Source organism: Erythrolamprus reginae, chromosome 1 (genome assembly GCF_031021105.1).
Source record: "Erythrolamprus reginae isolate rEryReg1 chromosome 1, rEryReg1.hap1, whole genome shotgun sequence".
NCBI lineage: Eukaryota > Metazoa > Chordata > Lepidosauria > Squamata > Dipsadidae > Erythrolamprus > Erythrolamprus reginae.
Window position 1 is genome coordinate 6,117,324 of NC_091950.1, and position 15,563 is coordinate 6,132,886.

General features: G+C 35.1%; 1 protein-coding gene across 1 annotated transcript; it reads right to left on the reverse strand.

Annotated features, from left to right (window-relative positions):
• Window positions 1-1,106: 1,106 nt before the first annotated feature.
• LOC139158196 (vomeronasal type-2 receptor 26-like) lies at window positions 1,107-15,257 on the reverse strand. Its single transcript, XM_070735614.1, has 3 exons — window positions 15,136-15,257; window positions 2,727-2,839; window positions 1,107-2,011 (listed from the first exon to the last, which is right to left on the reverse strand). Exons 1-3 carry the CDS (start codon window positions 15,255-15,257, stop codon window positions 1,107-1,109), a joined length of 1,140 nt encoding a protein of 379 aa, XP_070591715.1.
• Window positions 15,258-15,563: the final 306 nt, after the last annotated feature.

The window sequence follows — 15,563 nt, forward strand, 5'->3', positions numbered from 1 at the left end:
TATTGCTTTCTCTCTCACTCACTCTTTCTCTCTCTCTCTTTCTTTCTTTCTCTCTCTCTCTTTCTTTCTTTCTCTCTCTTTCTCTCTCTTGTTTTCTTTCTATCTGTTGCTTTCTTTCTCTCTCTTGTTCTCTCTCTCTTGCTATCTCTATTTATCTCCCCCTCTTTCTCTCTCTCTCTTTTTCTCACTTACTTTCTCTCTTCCTCTCTCTTTCTTTCTATCTCACTCTGTCTGGTGCTCTCTCTTTCTTTCTCTCTCTCTCTGTCAGCGAGGGGGCTGCGAGAGTGCTTTCTCTGAGCGCTTCAGGAATGCTTGCCCTGCCTCTACTGCAGCCCCCTTGCTGGCAGCCTGGGCCAAAAGTGCTCCCAGCAAAAGGGCTGTGAGAAGGGCAGGGCAGGCATTCCCGAAGTGTGCGGAGAAAACCCTCTCGCAGCCCCCTGGCTGGGAGCGCAGATGAGGAGAAGGAGAAGCCGCAGTGGCTACCGCCACTGCAGCCACCACCGCAGGAGAAGTCATGCCCCAAGGCAGGAAGTGGAGGAGGAGAAAGCCGGAGAGGGGACGGATTGGGTGGGCAGGAGGCAGCAGCGAGAGGCCAGGGGCACGAGGGGCCGGAGGCACCATGGGGAGGCAGGGGTGGCCGCAGCTCCCGTTCCTTCAACCTATGTCTACTGCCAGCGCCTCCCTGCCCCCGCCCCCCCTTTGGGCTGGCAGGGGGATGGGGAGCACACACGGCGCCTCCGCACTTTTGTCGCTCCCCACCTCCAACTCCTTGCGCGGCATTGGAAAACAGTGCACGGGGGGTATTTTTGGGTGCGCTGCTGCGCGGCCGCACACCTTAAAGTGAACAGTGATTGTGTTGGGGATTTTTGCAGCTGCTGAACACTGCTGGCTTATATTTAAATGGTTGTCCACTAGGACTCCAAGATCCCTATCACAGTTACAACTGTTGAACAAGGTACCATTGTTGCTGATTAACAAATATTTTGTTATTAACCAAATCACATTATTTACAATTATTTAATGGACAACATTCTCTTGCATGTCATGATTTATTTTAGAGATCAGATCAAATACAAAAATATCCCAAAATTGCAGTGCTCAATACATCAGCAACTCTTCTGCCTCATTATATTCTCTTTCCGATTCAGATTGGGCCTCAGAAGGATAATGAAGCATTTGGGGAAAAAGATGCAAACCAAGAGACCAGCCCCAGAGGCCAAGATGGAGAAGATCTCCACAGCCACCATTGACTTCCCTTTAGTGCTCAGGTAGGTGGGGAGGAAGGTGATCCAAACACTGCAGAAGACCAGCATGCTGAAAGTAATGAACTTGGCTTCATTAAAGCTGTCAGGCAATTTCCTGGCCATAAAAGCCACTGTGAAACTCATAAGAGCCAGAAAACCAAGGTAGGCAAGGATAGCATAAAACAATAAAATTGAACCTTCCTTACATTCTATGATGGTCTCTCTGACCAAGGAGTGGAAATCCATGTTGAGAAATGGGGGAGAAGTTCCCAGCCAGGTGGCACACAAAACCACTTGGATCAGAGGACAGCCTAAGACAATGGAGATGGTCAGTGGTTTTCCTAAGAGTTTCCTTGTCTTGTTCCCTGGCTTGGTGGCCATGAAGGCCAGAACCACCATGACAGTTTTTGCCAACACAGAAGACACTGCAATGGAAAAGACCATGGCAAAGGCAGTTTGTCGAAAGAGACAGGTGAGCTTCCCAGGTCGACCAATGAAGAGGAAGGAGCAGAGGATGCAGAGGAGGAGAGAGACAAGGAGGATGTAGCTGAGATCTTGGTTGTTGGCCTTGACAATCGGTGTGTCATGATGTTTATGGAAAATCATGAGGATAGCGACTGTGATCAGAGAACAGAAAAGAGCTAAAGAGGATAAAGCATATCCCAGGGGGTCTTCATAAGCAAGGAAGTGGGGCTTCTTGGCAATGCAGTGAACCTTATCCTTGTTGGGGTATTTACCTTGTGGGCAAGGATCACATTCAGCCGCATCTGAAATAAAGAGTTTTTATGTAAGTATTTAAGAGTCATCAGCCATGAATGTTATTTCACCTTCAGAGGTGACTTTGCTGTACCCTTTATCCTATGGCCAGTTTCCAATGGAAATAATGGAATGAACCACTGTGCATTTCATGGTGGATCAAAAAAGACCAACCCTTCTTCATTATTAATGATCCAGTGATACATTTGCCAACAACACGCATCTGTTCATCTCAAGCTGGCCTGGTCAGTTTGCTATAGAAAAAAGGTGCTTTCCATTCACTGGGAATTTCCATGGCTACCGTGGCTTTCAATGACAGAGTGATGGTCTTCCCCACTTCATACTAGAACTACAAAAAGTCTGCTACATTTATCTGCCAGAAACATTGTTCTTTTAGGCATTCATACATTATCTTTTCATGTTCCTGAGAATGTCCAAAATAGAACAGAGGAAAATATAAAAAGACACACTGAATGTCATGAGAGAGAATACCATCTTTCACTGATCCAAAGTGATTTATAAAGAATTGGTTACAGGAAGAAGGATATACAATTATGCACCAAGTATTCTGAAAAGAGAAAAAAAGTGATCTACATGGAAAGTCCATATGTTTTACCCTGAAACTTTGAAACCTGTCTAGTGTATCAATTATGTTTTTAAAAAAATCAATATTTTGATTTAGGGAATGGTTCACTTATTCTGGAAGATCTATATTTGATGTCCTACCTGTCTGATCAGAAATGCTCCCATCTGAACAAGGGGTGCATTGGTAGCAGCAAAGTTGCTTGCCCTCTGGGACACTCCTCCTCTCTCCTCCATGGCATCTCTTCATGCCACACCTGCCAAAGGGTGCCTTCTAAATTAGAAAAGAGAAATACTGTAGACAGATCAAGCATTGAGAATGATTCTATTATCCATTTCCACATTTGGTGACCAGACCTGGTCCACCATGGTCTATCAGAAACTAAATTTATATGGCCAAGGAAAAAGCCAAGAATTAGACTTAAATGGATACAAGATAACCCCAAGCAAGGCGGACTTGGCTTGCCTGACTTTAAACTCTACTACCGAGCGGCAGTCCTAACATGGGTTAAAGAGTGGATATTACTTCAAAACACAAGACTACTTGCTTTGGAAGGACATAATATTCTTTCCGGATGGCATTCTGTCCACCACACACTTATACTTCAAACATCACCTGATAAGAAAGTCACTATTAGACACTTGGAACTTAATTAGGAAGCAACATTACTTTAAAATACCATTATGGTTCTCAAGTATAGAAGCAATAATATATCCAAACACTTTAAGTCGGCAAAAATTGTTAAACTACTCACAGTTATTGGATAAAGTCTCAAATTTAAAACCACGAACACAGTTAAGAGAAGAAGGAATTAAAGTGGATTGGTGGTCTAGATTTCGTGTGGACATTGGGAAATATGGAATACAGAAAAATGATACTCCACTAGATAAAATTTTATTAGAACTGAATAAAAAATCAATTACGAACATTTATAAAATACTTCTAGAACACCAAAACGTTGAAGAAATTGTAAAAGGGAACATGATTGCTTGGGCAAAAAATATAGGTCATACAATACAATTGGATCAATGGGGAAAAACATGGCATACAAATTACATAGAAACATAGAAGTCTGACGGCAGAAAAAGACCTCATGGTCCATCTAGTCTGCCCTTATACTATTTTCTGTATTTTATCTTAGGATGGATATATGTTTATCCCAGGCATGTTTAAATTCAGTTACTGTGGATTTATCTACCGCATCTGCTGGAAGTTTGTTCCAAGGATCTACTACTCTTTCAGTAAAATAATATTTTCTCATGTTGCTTTTGATCTTTCCCCCAACTAACTTCAGATTGTGTCCCCTTGTTCTTGTGTTCACTTTCCTATTAAAAACACTTCCCTCCTGGACCTTATTTAACCCTTTAACATATTTAAATGTTTCGATCATGTCCCCCCTTTTCCTTCTGTCCTCCAGACTATACAGATTGAGTTCATTAAGTCTTTCCTGATATGTTTTATGCTTAAGACCTTCCACCATTCTTGTAGCCCGTCTTTGGACCCGTTCAATTTTGTCAATATCTTTTTGTAGGTGAGGTTACAAAATTACAAAATCTACCGCATATAAAGAAAATGCAATTAAAATGTTTTATAGGTGGAATATGCCTCCTGCAAGGCTAGCCAAAATGTACACCTATCTCAAACCCAATTGTTGGAAATGTGGTGAGAAACAGGGCTCATATTTTCAGATGTGGTGGACCTGTAGACAAGTTAAAGAAATTTGGCACAAACTCCAAAAGTGGATAAAAGAAATAATTAAGATTGAATTAGAAATGAAACCAGAAATATTTTTGCTTGGTATTATTGAAAACCAGATGAATAAGGAACACTACTATTTGATACAACATTTAATAACATCAATGAGAATAGCCATAGCACAATTTTGGAAAAATGAAAATATGCCAAATGAACGGAATTTAATAAAAAAAATGTTGGACTGTGCTGAAGCAGATAAACTAACAATGGAACTAAAAGAAAAAGAAAAAACCCAAAATATTACCAAATTTGGGAAGATTTTTACACCTGGTTAAATAAAAGAACACCTTTTCATAGTGCTGCGAGAAAAAGAAATATTACAAAGAACAATTTTTATTTTTTAAAAAAATATTTTTTATTATTTTCAAAGTAAAACGAACAAAGACATACAACATTAAACATTTAAGGAGCTACTATTGCTCCGCTTATCTTAGAAGTCTAACTAATACAAAATATAAAAAACTCTAACTGTTACAAGATCTAAGCAGAAAAACCACACTTGAAAATTACTTTATCATTAAATTTAATTATAGATTTTTAAAATTAAGATTATTGATTGAGTTTCTCTCTATATATTTTTTTTGTACAAAAAATAATAATAATATACTTATATGTATATATATATATATCAAAAAACAATAAGCAAATTATTAGTAATGCAAGAAAAATAAAAAAAATAATAATACAAACACTTCTGAATTAGTTATAATATGAACTATATAAACTATATAATTCTATCTTATAATTTTTAAGTAATCATTTATTCTTATATGTTTAATTTTTAATACTATTTTTAACATTCCACCAATCATATACTTTATCCCAAATTTTATAAAATTCTGTTTCAGTTTGATTGTTCAACCTTTTAGTCATCATATCTAGTTCTGCACACTCTATAATTTTTTTAAACACCTCAGAGTCTTTCGGTATCGTCTTTTCTTTCCATTTCTGCGCGAATGTTATTCGTGCCGCAGTCAATATATGTATTATTAAATAGTAAATATCTTTTTTATACTTTATATTTGAAATACCCAATAAAAAAATTCAGGAGATTTTTTAATCTTCTCCTTTGTTATTTCATTTATCCAATTCTCTACTTTATTCCAAAATATTTTTGTCTCCGGACAGGTCCACCATGTATGGTAATATGTACCAACTTCTTTTTTGCATTTCCAACAAATGGGCTATACCGAAGGAAACATTTTAGAGATTCTATATGGTGGAAGGTGCCATCTATAAAACATCTTAATTTGATTTTCTTTGAAAGAGATTGATTTTGTTATTTTCCAATTATAGGTCCATATCTTTTCCCAAGTATCTAAATCAATCTCTTTGCCAAAATTTTTGCACCAACTGATCATATTATCTTTCAATATCCAACCTATCGTTCTATGATTTAGTAAATATTTATAAACATTTCCAATTGTCTTTGTTTGATTTTGGAATAATAATTTGCCCAGTACATTATTTTCTTTTTTAAAAATGTAAGTCTTTACGTCTATTTGATATCTAGAACTAATCTGCATATAATGCCACCAATCTAAGTCTATACCTAACTCGTATAACTCTTGTTTTGTTCTTAATTTTAATTGATTATTTAACAGATCACTATATTTCCAAATCTTGCCTTTTCCTTTAAGATTTGGGTGTACTATGGCTTCAAGGGGTGAAACCCATTCTGGCATTACTAAAAAATGATTTTTCTTTATTTCATTCCACACTTCTATCAATGCCTTTCTAATAACATTATTTTTAAAATATGAGTGGGTTCTTAACTTATCATACCAAACAAATGCATGCCACCCGACCATCAAGTCGTGGCCTTCTAGGTTAAGCAATCTTTGATTTTCTAGTGTAAGCCATTCTTTTATCCATGTCAGAGCCGTGGCATGATAATATAGTTTCCAATTTGGAAGCCCCAGGCCCCCTCTCTCCTTACGGTCTTCTTTTTTTTTTTTTTAATACATTTTATTGATTTTATAAGTTTACAAAAAACAAACGTATAACAGTGCACAGTGCATGTGCCCATCACCAAACAACACACACCCCCCATCACCCCCACCACCCCTATGGAAGGATTCAAAGACTTTTGAATTATTTGTCTATCTATTGGTCCTTGGCTCTATCTTGAACGCTTTTTTTTTTACTAAAAGAGTGATTGTAGTTTATTTTTCGTATTTACATCACAGATTCTACTTAACATATAATCTTTTACCTTGTTCCATCGCACCATCAGCTTCTCTAGTTTATTCTCATCAAAATTATTTAATCTTATTTCCATAATTTCAAAGTGTATGTAATCCACCATGTACCAATACCAATTCTGTAGTGTCCATTTTGTAGAGTCTTTCCATCCTAATACTATCACCGCTTGAGCACTTTCCAATGCTACAGTTTTAATTTCTTTAGATTCTCCTAGTTCCCTATATTTAATTAAGATTGCTGTTTCTTTTGTAATTATCCAATTAATATTTAACATTTTATTAATTTCATTCTGGACTACCTTCCAGAATTTCTGTATTTCTATACATTCCCAGATCATATGCATAAAGATTCCTTTTTTCTGGCATCCATGCCAGCATTTACCTTTCTCTTTCCCCTGGTAGTATGCAAGTCGTGCAGGTGTATAATACCACTTATGTAAGATTTTTCTTCTCATCTCTTTAACTCTCGTGTTTTTAATCTTATATATGTTTACTATTATTTCTTCCATTTCTCTTTCGTCTATTTGTAAGTCATCCTGCCAACATCTTGTTAAACTTTTAACTACCTCTTCTTGCCTCTGCAATAGCATTCTATATATGTTACTGGCTTGTCCTTTACTTTCATTTATCTTTACCCTTATTATTTTTTCCAAGTTATTTTCTTCTCGTAAGAAGGCTTCTTTATTCTCACTTTTATTTAAACATGTACATATTGCATTAATCTGCAACCATTGCTGTTTACCGATCAGCCATTCCAATCTAGTTCTACTAACTCTTCCATCTTTCTCATATAGCTGTTCCATTCTCATTACCCCTTTACTATTTAATATTTTAATGATTCTAATTAAATTAGCCTCATCCCCTATATTCAGTGCATGCAACGTTGATAGCTTGGATAACTTTATTCCACTTGTCCTCTGCCATTTAAGCCATATTTCTAAACATGCTTTAAAAGAATCACTTAGGGTACTGATTTCAATTCTATTCCAATTTTTAAATAATAATTCTTTATTATTTATATTATTAATTTCTCTTTCTAGTTCTACCCATTTCTTTTCCCCCCATAGCTGTAGCTCGATTAACCTTTCAATTTGAAATGCATTTCTATATATTACTAGAGATGGGCTTCCCCAACCTCCTTCTTTTTCTTGTGCATACTGCCAATGCTTCCTTATTCTAGATTTTTTCTCTCCTTCAATCCAAAAGTTTAGTCTATTATCCCATTCTCTTAATTTTGCCTCAGGAAAACTGCCCGGTAAAACTTGAAACAAATACATCATCTTTGGTATTATCATCATCTTAAGGGCCCTTATCTTAGCCATTCTTCCTAAATTTTTTCCCTTCCAATTTTTGATCTGCTTCTGGATTTTTTTCCATATTAAATTATAATTGGCCGTTGTTATTTTGGATGGATTTTTAAATAACCAAATTCCCAAATATTTCATTTTTTTACAACCTAGTTTCAATCCTGAAATTTTTTGAATTTCAATTTGCTCTTTAGGGCCAGTATTTAAGCATATTATCTCTGACTTTTCTATATTAACCTTAAGCCCAGATTGATCTTTAAATTCTTGAAGTAATATCATTATTTTTTTCATCATTTCAATTGGGGTTTCAGACATTACTATAGCATCATCTGCAAATAAGTTTAATTTCAATTCAAGTTCCCCTATTTGATAGCCTCTCCATTCCTTATCATTTCTAATTTTATTTGCTAAGGTCTCAATTGCTAATGCAAATAGCATTGGGGATAATGGGCATCCCTGTTTAGTTCCATTTTGAATTTTAATCATTTCTGTTCTATTGCCATTTACTCTAATTTGAGCTACATTATCCTTATATATTGTTTCTATAACTTTACAAAATTTATTTCCCATATTTAAATCTTTACATAGTTGAAATAGGTATTCATGATTAACTTTATCAAAGGCCTTATAAACATCTAATTTTAAAATGCTTAATTTCCTTTTGGTACTGGTAGCATGATGTAGAACATTAATCACGTTTCTTATTGGTTCAAAGATTTTCCTTCCTTTCACAAATCCATATTGATCTTCTCCAATTATTTTTGGTAATATATTCTCCACCCTATTTGCCAATATTTTCATAAATATTTTGTAGTCCTGATTTAACAAGCTAATAGGGCGATAGGAACTAGGATCCATTAAATCGCGATCTGGTTTGGGGACTGTTATAATTTCTGACATTTTCCACGTCTGTGGAGTTTCAAAAGTTTCCATTACATTATTAAACAATTTCTCCATATACGGTAATAATTCGTTCATATACACTTTATAATATTCAGCTGTAAAACCATCTGGACCAGGAGCTTTAGCAGGTTTCAATCCCTTAATAACTCTAGATATCTCCTCACTTGTAATTTTTGCATTTAACATTTGACTGTCCTCTTTCTTTAATTGCTTTTTAACCTCTGAAGTTTGTGAAACAACATACTCTTTTTTATATAATTCCCCATAAAAGTCTCTCATTATTTTTTCCATTTCTACAGTATTACGTTTTATTAGACCATCCTTATCTTTTAAAGCAGAGATAAAAGATTTCTCTTTTCTTTTTTTTAAATAATGTACCATTTGCTTCATAGATTTCTTATTCCAGCTTCTAATTCTATGTTTCATAATCATCTTCATTTTATTCCAATTTTCCTCATCAAGTAATTGCAATTGCTTTTTCTTAAATGATAGTAATAAATTCCATTCTCTATTTCTTGTAATTTTTAAAGTTTCTTGGATTAATTCTATCTCTTTTAATAGATTATTCCTCTTAACATTCCAGGATTTCCTAAGGAAAGCTTCCGTACTAATGCAATTACCTCTCATCACTGCTTTATGTGTATCCCAGACTATTGTTTCTTTAACCTCGCCTGTTGCATTAATACTAAAAAATCCATTGAGTTCCTTTTGTAATTTAGTTCTGCTCTCCTCATTTGCAGAGACAATGGGGTTATACCTCCAAATTCTTTGTTTGTTACAAACCCCTATTTCTAACACAGCTAACATAGGAGCATGATCTGATAGCCATATGGCTTTCACTTCCGCTTTCTTCAACTTAACCTTATCTGTTTTATTAATTAACATGTAATCTATACAGCTAAATTTATTATGTCTTGCAGAATAGAAAGTGTCTCTTTTAACCACATTTTGATGAAGGTCCATCATATTAATTTTATTTAAATGTAACTTTTTCTTATCCCCCTTCCCTGTTGTTAGTTCCAAATTAAAATCACCTGCTAAAACCACTATACCTTCCGCAAAATTATCTAATTTCCGTTTTACATTTATTATAAATTGTTTTGCATTTACGTTAGGGGCATAAATAACCGCTAAAGTTACTAGATTATTTCTTATTTTCCCCTTAATAAATAACATTCTACCATCCTTGTCTCTCTTAATATTGCTTAACTGAAAATCCACTCTTCTATGAACCATTATTGCCACCCCTCTGGATTTATTCGTTCCTTTCGAATGATAAATTCTTTCCCATTCAATATTTGTTACTAATTTATTTGTTTTTTCCCTTCCCTTATGGGTCTCCGACAAGAATAAAATATCTGCCTTACAGTCTTTAGCTAGCTTCATGATTCTACATCGCTTTTTCTGTGATGAAAGACCATTTACATTGAGAGATAGAAGGCTTAGATCACCCATTTACATAAACTAAATACATTTCCTCTTTCAACAAAACAGAGCCTACCGGAGAATTGTTTATTTTCCCAAAGAATCCACACCCTTGTGCCCCTCCCCTGACCTTCCCACAGGGGAAGGCAACGGAAAAAAAAACCTTCCGTTACTGAGAGGCACTCTTAGATCTACGTTCCCTCTGAAAGCCCTCCCTTCTCCCCCATTTTACAAAACAATAAAAGATTCCCCCCTCCTTCCCTCCTCTCCCTTTATTAACTAGCGTGAACCCCCAACAAGAAGTACAAAAGTATAAAAAAAAAGTTAATTAGTTGAAAAACTTAATACCATATTAGCACGACAACTCAGTTCAGTTTATTATTTTTTCTTCTGTCTGGTCACACGAGGCTGATCACGCTTCTCCGATTGCAGTGAGGCCAATTCTCTTTGAAGTTCGGCAATCTTCTCCTCCTTGGTTTGTTCTGACTCGCGAAACTGTTCTGCTGCATCTGGCTGGTCGATCGATGCCTGGGTCTGCATTGCTTCCTCTGGATTTAATCCCAATTGTAAAAGCAGCTTCCTTCCTTCTTCTAATGACTTTGCCTGGAAAAATTTAGCATCTTTAAACACAATAATGGTGGCAGGATATCTCCAAGAAAATTTTATCCCATTTTTATACAGCTGAGAAGAGATCTCTCTCATCTGGTTTCTCATCTTGAGAGTCTCGGCAGATAAATCTTTTAAAACACGTATTGGAAAGGCTTTGTAGCGTAAGTTTAAAATCTGTTTGAGTTCTTTAAAAATCTCTGCAGCTCTTCTTTCTGAAAGAAATCTGATAACAATGTCTTTTGAATCACCCCTGCGAGGACCAAAAGCCCAATGCGCTCTTTCAAATTCTTGCAACTCACATGTAACTTTGTTCTCAATGAACCAGTGGAGGATTTCTTGAATAAGTTGTTTACTCCCCCCAAAATCTTTGGGGAAGCCTCTCAAGCGTATGTTGGCACGGCGCTGTCTATCTTCAAGATTAATGATACGAATTTCCTGGCGAGATTTCCCCGCTTCCAGTTTTCCAATCCTTTGGTCTTGAGTTTTTGTTTGTTGTTTCAGTTCCGCCATTCCGGTTCCCAGTGCCGATAAATCTTTTTTCATCTCTTGGAGCAATTTGCCCATGTCAGCAAAACCTTTAAGCAACGAGTCCATCTTCTCCTCCAGCTCCACAGCAGACGCCATCTTCGCTTTGTTCTTACTTCTTCACCCGACCGCGTCTAAAAGAGTTATTTACTTCAACTTTTAACTCCTTCTGGTGAAGTTTTTCGACAGTTTATCCAGTTCACTCTCCTCTCAGTCCACTTTTAGTAAGCTAGAGAGGGTAGTTAAGGGTTAACTTTTATTTCTTTTTCTTCATGTGGGAGAGCTTTCCCTTGGTGCGTCAATCCTGGCGACGCATGCGTAGATCTCCCCTCCTTACGGTCTTCTAATGAATTTTGTTTTATTCTTGATTTTTTACCTTGCCAAATAAATTTTCTTATTATCTTATTCAATTCGGCAAAGAATTTCGCTCCTGGATTTATCGGAATCACTTGAAAAAGGAATAGTATTTTTGGAAGGATATTCATTTTAACTGTGGAGATTCTTCCTACGAATGATAATTGTAAATTACTCCATATTTCTAAATCTTTTTTAATCTGACTTAATAATTTTAAGTAATTGTCGTTTTTTAAAGATAGGGCTTTGGAGGTCATCCATATCCCTAAGTATTTCACTTTTTTCGTGATCTTCATGTTTGATAAGTCTCCTAAGTGTTTTCTCTGTATTTCAGTCATATTTTTTGTTAGTATCTGTGTCTTTTCCTTATTTATTTTCAATCCTGCGACTTTCCCATATTCTTCAATCACATTTATTAAATTTAGGATAGATTCTATTGGGTCATCTAAAATAAAGACTACGTCATCTGCAAATGCTTGTGTTTTATAAACTTCTTTTCTGATTTTCAATCCTTTTATTTTCTGATCTGCTCTTATTTTTATCAGCAATACTTCTAAAGTCAAAATAAACAACAATGGTGATATTGGGCAACCTTGTCTTACTCCTCTTTGTATAACTACTTTTTCTGTTTGTTCACTATTTATTATAATTTTAGCAGTTTGTTCAGAATATATAGCGTCTATTATGTTAAAAATCTTTGTTCCTACTTCCATCTTATTTAATTGTATTTTCATAAAATTCCAGTCCACGTTGTCAAATGCTTTTTGAGCATCTCAAAATACAAGTGCCATTTGCTTTTCAGGGTGTTGTTCGTAGTATTCCAAAGTGTTAACAATTATTCTTAAATTATTTTTAATTTGTCTTCCTGGTAAAAACCCATTTTGGTCACTGTGTATCATGTTGTTTATAATACTTTTAAGTCTATTGGCAAATATTGATATAAAAATTTTATAGTCTACGTTCAACAATGAGATAGATCTATAATTTTCAATTTTTTCTTTCTTGGTATCCGCCTTATGTATTAAGGTTATTAAAGTTTCTGACCAGGTTTTTTGTAATTTACCTGTTGTCAATATTTGATTATATATCTCAAGCATGTTGGAAAAGAATATTTCTAAATCTAGTTTGTAAAATTCAGCTGGTATTGCGTCTGGACCGGTCGCTTTATTATTTTTTTGATTCTTTATAGATTGTTTTAATTCTATATCTGTAACGGGTCTATTTAATCTTTGCTGTTGGGCTTCTGTTAAAACTGGAAGTTTTATTTGTTCCAAATATTTAAAAATTAAATCCTCGCTTATCTCTTCTTTCTTATATAATTGTTTATAGAATTCCGAAGCTATTTCCTTTTTGTCTTCTATTCTATGTTTTATAGTACCTTTTGAATCCATCAGATTTTTTATAATTTTATTTTCTCTCTCTTTTCTAAGTTTGTATGCCAGCCATCTTCCAGGTTTATTTGCATATTCAAAATAATCTTGTTTTGCTCTTTTTATCTTTTCTGCAATTGATTCTTGTTCTATTAATCTCAATTTATGTCTTATTAATTCTCTCTGATTTTTTAATTTGTCGTCCTTATCCTCTTTTTGCATTAAAATTTCTAATTTTCTTAATTCTTCTACTAATGTTTCTTGGTATTCTTTCTTTTCTTTATTCTTTTTTGCTGTGAATGCTATTGTTAATCCACGTATATATGCTTTGGTTGTGTCCCATAGATTTGGAGGGGTAGTATCTGCATTTTTATTTATTTTTAAGAAAATCTTTAACTCCTTCTCTACCCATTTCTTATATTCAGGATCTTTTATTATAATTCTATTCATTGACCAATTCTTTATTATCCTTTTACCTTTCCAATATATGGATAGAGGGTTATGATCGGCCCAAGTATTTGTTTCTATTTCTATTTCACTTATTTGTTCCATTATTTGAGTAGGAGCCCATGCCATATCAATTCTAGACCAAGTCTTATGTGGATTGGAATAAAAAGTATACTGTTTATCTTTTAAATGCTGTTCTCGCCATACGTCTTTTAATGCCAATTCTGTTCTCATTTTCCAAAATGATGCCGGTAATATTACCTTTTTTTTCTTTTCTTTTCTTTTCCCATTATAATCCATTTGGTCATCTGATATTGCATTAAAGTCTCCTATTATTATCATATTTTCAATTGATAACTCATTGATTTTTTCATGTAGGTCTTTATAGAATTGTTTTTGATTATCATTTGGTGCATAAATTGAGACAATTGTTAAAGGTTTTATTTCTAAATCTAATTGTACTATCAAGATCCTTCCATCACCATCATTATATATTTCTTTAGATTCAATTAAATCATCAATATACATTGCTACACCTCTTTTCTTTTGGTTTGCCAAACTTGTGTATAATTTTCCCAATTTAGGATTCTTAAGGAGACTTCTTTTTGATTTTTTGATATGAACTTCTTGTAGGATGCTTATCTGGGCTTTTTGTTTCATAAGTTTAGTTAATACTTGGTTTCTCTTCCTTGGGTTATTTAATCCATTTACATTGACTGAAAATATTTTCAGATCATGTGTCATCTTTATTTATAGTACCTTTTGGGTTCTTTTGGTTCTCGAAGTCGGGTATCTAAAATTAAGTCTTGTGAGATCTGTAGTTGTTTCTGCCTTACCACCAACACTTCTTCCCCTCCACCACCTGTGGCCCCCCTCACTTCGTCGCCAAGCCCAGATTGGATCTGAATTTGCGCATTACTGTCCAGTCCACTTCGTGCAAGGAAAGATCGTGCTTGTTCTACACTTTCTATTTTCACTCTCATTGATTGCCATGTTAGGGTCAAACCTTCTGGTATCAGCCATCTGAAAGGAATGCTCTTTCTGATTAAAATACTTGTAAGAAAATAATATTGTCTTCTAGCCTCTCGGACTCTCCTCGGAACTTGTTTCAGAATCGCAATTTCTTTTCCATTACGTTGGAAAGACTCGTTTTTTGTATATCTCAATATCGTATCTTTGACAATTCTTCTTGTGAACTTGATGTGGACTTCTCTGGGTAAGTTGTGGCGCCTAACATATCCAGTCTGAACTCGGTAGACTTCGTCGATCTCTTTTACCAAGTCTGTTGGGTCCAACTGCAAAATGGCTCCCATAACTTCTGCCATTTTTGCGGGAAGATCTTCGTCTTTTTCTTCTTCGATGTTTTGAAACCTCAGTCCATGTTGAGCAGAGTGAAGTTCTAAATTGGTTATTGCTATGTCAAAGTCTCTACGGGCAGCGTAGTTACGGTCTTCATATTCTTCTACTCTCTGTCCCACATCTTGAATTTTCCCTTCTGTCACTTGTATTCTCTTTTCGCTGTCTTGTAATTTTTGTTGAATAACTTTTATATTTCCATCCATTTCGGCAACATTTCCTTTTACTTCAGTTAATTCAGTTCGAAGTTCTGCAATTTCTTTTTTAATTTCGTCTTTCATCTCCTTCATCTCTTGCCTCAGTTCCTGTAAGTAGGTTTTCATTTCCTCTTTGTCTGTGTTGCTTTGAGTTTTTGCCTCGGTTTGTAATGCCTTGATGTCAGCTAATGCTTCTTGGATAATCTGAAGACCAGGGTCCATCGTAGGCTTGTCTTTTTCTTTCTCTTTAGCTAACATTGTGGGTATGGTCATTTGTTGTAACGGTGATGAAGTTGGAGAAGTCCTAGGTGTTGAAGTTGGAGCGGGAGTAGTTGGTTGTTTTCGCGTTGTTATTGTAGTCACTGAAGTCACACTCTGTGCCCTGTGGGAACCTTTCATAGTCCAAAATTTACTGTTAATTATTTTATGTTAAAAAAAATATTTTAATCTGGATCTTATGTATCTTAATAGAAAAATGAAGCAGTAAAAGGAAAAAAGAAAGATTAAATATATTGATTTAATTCAATT